Source organism: Lipotes vexillifer, unplaced genomic scaffold (genome assembly GCF_000442215.2).
Source record: "Lipotes vexillifer unplaced genomic scaffold, Lipotes_vexillifer_v1.1 scaffold1129, whole genome shotgun sequence".
Lineage (NCBI taxonomy): Eukaryota > Metazoa > Chordata > Mammalia > Artiodactyla > Lipotidae > Lipotes > Lipotes vexillifer.
In genome coordinates, this window is record NW_006789022.1 from 561,455 (window position 1) to 568,775 (window position 7,321).

The window sequence follows — 7,321 nt, forward strand, 5'->3', positions numbered from 1 at the left end:
CTCTGCCTGGGGGAATCCCATCCATTCTCAGCACTCTTCTAGGGCCACCACTGGCCCTTATGGTGCCTTTGCATGGATTAGAAAAGGGTGCCCTTCATCCAAGTGGATGCAGCTTCATGCCAGGGCTTGAGGAGTGGCCCACAGGTGGGATTCCACCCACACTTGCCTCTTGCACAGTGAACACCCTGCACAGCTGTACAGGAAGATGTCACTTTCAAGGGCCGCTCGACCTCCACCACTGGGGGAGGCCCTTCCTTTGCCCTCTTCCATCTTCAGACCCCATGCCCTGATTTGGGGCTGGCTGTTTCCAGCTTTGCGTCCTCTGACCTGCTCAGTGCCCATTCCCCCAGATCCATGACACCAACAGCCATCAGGGGAACTGAATTTGCGCCACAGGCCATACCTCTTCCTTCCCACTTTGGGGACCAGCCACACTCCCTTAGTCCTCAGCACACCCAGCAGCAGAATGGAAACCGCTGCTGGGCTGGAGGAGGGGCCATTTGGACAGTCTCTTAGAAGTGACCCAGACACCGGTCGGTTGGAGTCAGCTGCTCAGAGCAATGTACATCTGAGCCTCAGAGAGCCCAGGCCAGGCAGGGAGCTCGCCCGCTCCTGGGGGCGCTGCAGCCCCACCCCGCATCCCCTCCCAGACCCAACGTGGCCCACTGTGTTTGTTGTAGTGGCCTTGAACCCACCACCCAGGAATGTACGTGAGAAGATGTTCCATTTCATACCTTTTATTTTAGCTGCATCTTCTCTGCCTCCTCCCTCCCCCACCGGCCCATGAGAGCGGGTGGAAGCCCCAGTTGGAAGGGAAGGGACTACTCTCTCTTCCCTGGGGGAGGGCTGGTGTCCCCTGGGCCAAGCCCCAGGGACGGGGGAAGCAGGGGCCTCCATGGCAGAGCAAGGGCATCGTCCAAGAGGCTGTGGCCGAGGCCAAGGCCTCTCGGATGCCCGATAGCCCTGAGCCCCGTGGGTCATCAGGAAGGTAAAGAGCAGAGAAGTCAGGGGGCGATGAGAGGACACAGCCTGGAAGGTGTGTGCGCGGCTGACAGAGGCGGACGTGGACTTCTGGGGCCAGGAGCAGAGACCAGAGAATATGGAATTGGGATGGGGCCCTGGGAAAGAACCCCGGGTTACAGGGGTGACTGGATGTGCAGGGGAGGGTGGACCAGGGAAGACAGGGGGGTGGGGTGGGACAGGGCTGTGCTCCAAGAACCAGGCTCCTGGTAGAGGGGCCGCGCCACAGGGTCTGATCAGGGACTGGCCCTGAGCAGAGGCCAGAGGGCAGGCAGGGACGGGCCTGTCAGGGAAGGAGGATGGGGACTTTGGGAGCGTAGTGGGGCCGAGGCCGTGGTGCTGCCGTAGCCGGCTCTTCAGGTTCGTGGATGCCAGCCCAGCTGGGTGGCCCCAAACCACCGATTTGTGCTTCTGGGTTGCTCGAGGGCCCCTGCCGTGGCTTCAGCCATGCAGAGAAGAGTCCACAGGCAGCCCTCTGCTGCAGGCAACAGCTGTCTCTGGGACTCCTCCCCCAGCCCAGGCTTTCTGGAAACTTCTTTCCCTGCGCAGCCTGAGAGGCCCCCAGGCTAGGTCGTCCGCCATCGCAGGGGGTGGGACGTGGTGGTGGTTGGAGGGGAGCCATGCTGGGACGGTTCGTAGACCCAACCGCAGTGGTGTCCCTCCGCCCCCAAAATGACCGTGGGTCCCTGCATGTTAGCCTAAGGGCTCCAACCCCACCCCATCCCTTGTGTGCTGGTCTGTCTTCCCTCCTGTTCTGGATAACAATTACTCAGGCATGGAAGCCCTGTGGTAGGATGGTGGGGGGAGGGCCAGTGTGGGGGCCGCGTGGGTCTCAGAGCGCACCCTGCCCGTCCCCCTGGCAGCCGCTGTCACCGTGAACGATGAGCACGGGGAAGTAAAGGGCGTCCTCATAGCACGGTGGGCTTTCCAGGGGCTCCGTGTCCTCTCCACGGCGCCCCAGCGGCCCCCCGCTTAGGCTTCGGAAGACCCCCGGCGTGGCGCGGCCCCCGGCTCCCAGTGAGAGGCGGCTGCGGCTAAAAGGCAGGCGGGGCCCGCTGGGCCGGGCGGGAGGCAGCGAGTTGCTGCTGACGGAGCGGCGGCAGCGCTGGCAGCCACGGAGGTAGGCGCCCGAGCTGGCGTCCATGACCACGGCCTCTGAGTAGCTGGGCACCAGCTGCCGGTTGGAGCAGATGTGCCACTCAAGCTCGGTGAAGTCCACCGTGGCCACACGGGAGAGCGGGGGCCCGCTGGGCCCGGCCCCGGGTGCGGGCGAGCTGGCGCCGAAGAGCTTCTCCACCTGGTAATGCACGTGGGCCGTGCCGTAGGCCGCCACAACGCGCAGCGGCCAGGACAGCGTGGCCGCCGACACCAGCCAGAAGACCCAGGCGCGCGCGTACCACGGCGGGCTGCGAGGGTCGGCGAAGACCATGAGGGACTCGCGGAAGTCCACGTCCTTCAGGTGCATGCCCTCCCGGGCCTCCAGGTAGTCATCCAGGCCCTCGTTGGCACTGAAGAAGCGGGCCCGCTGCGTGAGGTATGAGGCCTCGGCCTCGGCGCTGCCGAAGCTGAAGCACTTGGTGAAGCGCAGCCGCGTGGCCGCGTGGTCGGCCAGGCCCACGAGCTCCTTGGAGACGTCGCGGACGCCGTGGGCCGAGTAGTCGAACTCGCCCCGAGCCGAGCGGCTGTCGGCCCTCTCGTGGTAGACCTGCGTGGTGGTGTAGGCGTCGCCGTTGCGGTAGCGGGTGATCTGGCGGGTGCGCCGCACGTAGTGGTAGCTGGTGGCCTTCCACCAGACGCAGGGCGGCGCCTGCTGCAGCCGGCGGATCAGGGCGAGCACGGTGTTGGCGTCGGTGCGCGGCGCCTGGCAGGAGCGCACGTGACAGTGCCAGCACTCGGCCAGGTAGAGGAGGTAGAGGAGGGAGACAAAGGCCAGTGGGATGTACAGGTAGCCATCCGAGCAGGGGCTGGCTGGGTAGGTGGGCGGCGGGCCCCCAGCCCCCTGGGCCAGGGCCGCCTCGGGCCCCAGGATCAGCCGTGGCACCGTGGCCAGGCGACACCAGGCCACCACGGCGCCGCAGGCGTGGATGAGCAGTGTGAGAAGCAGGCACTTCCAGTGCGACTCGCGGCACAGGGAGCTCCCCAGGGACTGTTTCAGGGGCCGCTGCTGCAGGGTGGGCAGAGAGAGGAGAGGCGTGGGTCAGCACGCAGCTGTCAGCTGTGCCTGCTGCTCTGCGGAAGCCCCTGAAGGAGGTGGTGCTGTGCCCCCACTTTACAGAGGAGGAAACCAAGGCTCTGAGGGACGGGGCAACTTGCTCCAGGCCTCACCCTTCTAGCCAACTGACAGTCGAGCTGCAGGACTCAAACCCAGGCCTCTCTGCCCCAAGCCTATCCTCCACCATGCCCTGTCACCTCTCGGTCAGGGGCACGTAGGACAAAATAGACCCATCTCTGCCAAAAGAGGAGAGGACCCCCCTCTCCCCCACGACTGGCCACTGAGAAAACTGAGCTCTGGTCCTGACTTTGCTCCCGATTTGCTGTGTGACTGTGGCCATATCCCTGCCCTCTCTGGGCACTGATTCCTGGACCTGGTGGTGTGGGAAGCCAGGGTGGCAGGGGTCCTAGTGGTGAAGAGCATGGGCTTAGGAGCCCAGGATTGGGTGCTGGCTCCACCCCTCACTGTATGACTTGGGCAGTTCCCTCATCCCCTCTGGACCTCAACTTCCTCCTCTGTAAACTGGGGTTGTTGTGAGGATTCATCGAGATCATAATGTGTGAAGATCCTGGCACAGGGTCTGGCCATGGGAATAAATATTATTACTGTTACCCTGCAACTCCCTCTGGTCCCTTGGTCTCGCTAGGGACAGCAGGAGACTTGGGCAAGGCTTTCAAGTAAACAAGAAAGAGGAAGAGAGGGAGAGGTGTGAGTCTGGGCGGTGGGGTGGGGAGCAGATGGAGTGCCGTCCTCCACTCCCTGTCTGTGCTGGGGGTGGGGCGGGACACAGCTGCTGGGCAGCAGGGACCACTCCCTGGCCCGGGCTGCCAGCCTGGCTCCTGCCTCATCCCCAGGTGCCTAAGGAGAGAGAAGGGGTGAAAAGGGGGAGAAGGTAGACGTGGTCTGGAGGAAGCCGCGGGGGTGGGGGGTTAAGGGGCCACCTTTTGCCCCACAGTCCCACCCCCACCGGGCTGTGAGAAACCAGGAGGAGAGGAGCTGTCCCCACCCCAGCCCAGAGCAGCCGCCCACCAGAGGCATACCACTACCTGACCTGCGGGCCAGAGGGATGCACCTGCCCTCATCCGCGACCCCCAGCCCACCCTAAGTTCACGGAAGAACCTCCCACCGGGAATGTGACCACTGCCTGTCTATCCAGCGCGCAGCAGACCCTCACCAGAGCCCAGGGCGCAACCCCCCTCCCCCACTGTAACTTGGCGCACAGGTGCACACGCATCCCCTCCCCCAACCCACCCACCACAGGACACAGATGCACATAAATGTTACACATTCACTGAAGCGCAGGGACACGGCAGCCCCTTACCTACCACGGTGCGCATGCCCCCACCCCTACTGCGACCTGACACCCACACCCTACAGACTACCGGGAGAGACCCACACACCGCAGGACAATACACTCACATGCACCCACACGTGAGCATTTCACCCAAGCCACCAGACCCTCACCTGCCTATAGGGCACGTATATCCCATTCGAGGTGTGCGGAGCACGCACTGACATTCACACACCCACAAGCAACCTCTGTCCACCGAAACACACACAGAGATCTACTCACCACCCACCACCCCCAACACCCCACACTGGGCCCTACAGCCCTGCAGACCCTCTTCGTGGCTAGGACTGAGGAGGGGCCATTCTGAGGGTCCCAACCAGGAGGATGGGCCCTGGGGCCTCACCTCAGGGGGAGGGAGAAGGGGTACCAAAGGCCACCTCCCTCCCTCTTTCCCCTCCTCCCTCGAGTCCCTCCCTCCTTTCCCCGCTCCCCGAGTCCCCGCTACCGCTGCTGCATTGCGGGCGCCGCCCCGGCACCTCGTGAGTGCCTGGGGGCCTGACCCCGGGGCTCTGGGGGTGAGGGGCAGCGCTGCAGAATGGGGCCGCGCAGGGGCCAGGTGCTGACGTCACAGGAAGGCGAGGCAGGATGAGGGGGCGTCGGGGGCGGGAGTTGCCCCCATATCCCTTCCCAGCCAACCCCACCCCTACCCCCACGTGGGCCCCTAGGTCCCAGGACCTCTTGCAGGACGCAGGCTACCCCAGTGACGTCATTGGCCACAGGGTCTCCGGACTTCCCTCCTCAGCCCCCGCCTCGGGGGTCGCCCCTTCCCTTGTCCCCCTCTTCCCGCTCCAGCCCCGGCTCCGGCCCCCACCACACAGAGCCGGTACCTCCTCCCGCAGCGGCTCGCCGTCCGGGATGAGCGCGGGCACCTCCCCGCCGTCGCCGCCACCGCCGCCCTCGGGCATGGTGTCCTGGCTGCTTGGGCGGCCCCCGCCTGGGCCCGGGGCATGATAGGGGGGAGCGCGGAGGGCTGCGGCGCGGCCCCGGAGGGCGTCCGTTCGGCTCAGCGGCCGCGGAGGGAGTGCGCGGAGCTAGAGCCTGAGCGCGGCGGAGGCGTTGGCAGCCGCGGTGGCGTTGGCAGCCGCGGTGCCCGGCGCCCCGCCTTCCGCTGACCCCGCCCCCGCGGCACCCTCTGCGCCGCCGGCAGCGCCTGGCACCGCGGGTGCTGCCCCCGCCCCTGAGAAGCCCAGGCTGGGCGGACGGACGCCTGGGTTCCCTTCCTGCCGCGATCGAGCTTGCGACCTTGGACGAGTCCTTGCTCTCTGGGGCCTGAGCCTCCCCTGCTGTGAAATGAATCTCGAAGAGGGTGGGTACCCGCGGGGTCCTATCTCTATGTAGGCCCAGGCCTGAGCTCACCCAGACCCCACCCCTGAGGCCTCGCTTGTGGTGGTGGAGGGGGCAGTTACAGCCTTGAAAGCTGTGGTGAGGCTCGTTAGCTGGACAGAGGAGCTGGGCTCCACTTAGAGCGGGCAAGCAGGAGGCCAGGACAGCCGGGGCCCTAGGCTTTGTGATCTTGAGTCGGCACCCTTCACCCCCAACCTCAGTTTTCCCACCGGAGAAATGGGGATGGAAAGGTGCTGGATTCAATGCACATTCATCATGCTGTGCAGGCGAGTGGATTCGTCCTGCATGAGAGGACCCCCTCCCAGGTACTGGTGGCCCCAGTGCTGCTCTCTGACCCTCAGGGGCCTCAGACCTTCACATCTGCCCCGGGCCAGGGCCTAGCCCCCAAGGTAGACAATCAGTGGGTGGGACATAGGGAGCTGCAATGCTAGGTGGGGTTTGTTTTGTGATTTTTTTTTTCCCCCAAAGAGCAACTCAAAGACCATTCTGTTCAACACCCCTACCCATTTAAAGATGAAGTAACCGAAACGGTAGAGAGAAAAAAGGACTGAACCAGAGTTTCATCCATTAAAAAAAAAAATTATTAGGCGCAGATGTTTATTAGGTGTCTTCTATATGCAAGTACTGTGAAGCATTCACGAGCATCGCGAAGACAAGTGTAGAAGTGGAGAATGACACAGTCCCTGTCCTCATGGAATTTACATCCAGAGCAAACTACTGCACCCAGAGGGAGCCTAGAGGCTGGCCTCCGGCCTCCGTCCCAAGCCAGGACTCTTTCCTCTGTCTCTCTGAGAGGCACAAGTTGAACTGACTCTTAAAGGATAATTAGGTTTTGGACAAGTGGATATGAGGGGGAAGGGCATCCCAGGCGAAGGGGACTTCTGGGCAAAGGCACTGCAATTGGACCACGTGGACTGAGTTCGGAGAGCAGGAGGGTCACCTGGTGTAACTGGACACTGGGTAGCTAACTAGAGGCAGGTCGAAGAGGACCTGATCTTGCTCTGTAGAAAGTGGTGGCTGGAGGTCTGTGTGAAGGGAAGCCCTGAAGACTGTCTCCGGGGAAGGTGGGAATGAGAGAAAGGTGGAGAGAAAGGAGCCCCTGAGGTCATGAGTGAGGCTTGGGGGGTCTCACTTCGAGATGACTGAAGGGCTGGCAATGACTCAGGAGTTGCAACCACAGCTTCAGGAGGCGAATCGGCACACCTCCACCCACACATCATCTGGACCACGGGAGAGTCGACGGGATAAGCCTGGCGCAGGATCCTATCCCAACTATTACCACCCAATTTATTACCACCCAATTTCTGGGACTTCAGACACGGACCTCGGTTTTTCAATACATGTAGTGTGTGTGTGTGTGTGTGTGTGTGTGTGTGTGTGTGTGTGTGTGTGTG

General features: G+C 63.3%; 1 protein-coding gene across 1 annotated transcript; it reads right to left on the reverse strand.

The window, feature by feature from the left end:
- Positions 1–721: 721 nt before the first annotated feature.
- TMEM151A (transmembrane protein 151A) lies at positions 722–5,586 on the reverse strand. The gene is made up of 2 exons (XM_007461951.1): positions 5,411–5,586; positions 722–3,184 (listed from the first exon to the last, which is right to left on the reverse strand). Exons 1-2 carry the CDS (start codon positions 5,486–5,488, stop codon positions 1,853–1,855), a joined length of 1,410 nt encoding a protein of 469 aa, XP_007462013.1. The 5' UTR covers positions 5,489–5,586; the 3' UTR covers positions 722–1,852.
- Between the last annotated feature and the right edge of the window lie 1,735 nt (positions 5,587–7,321).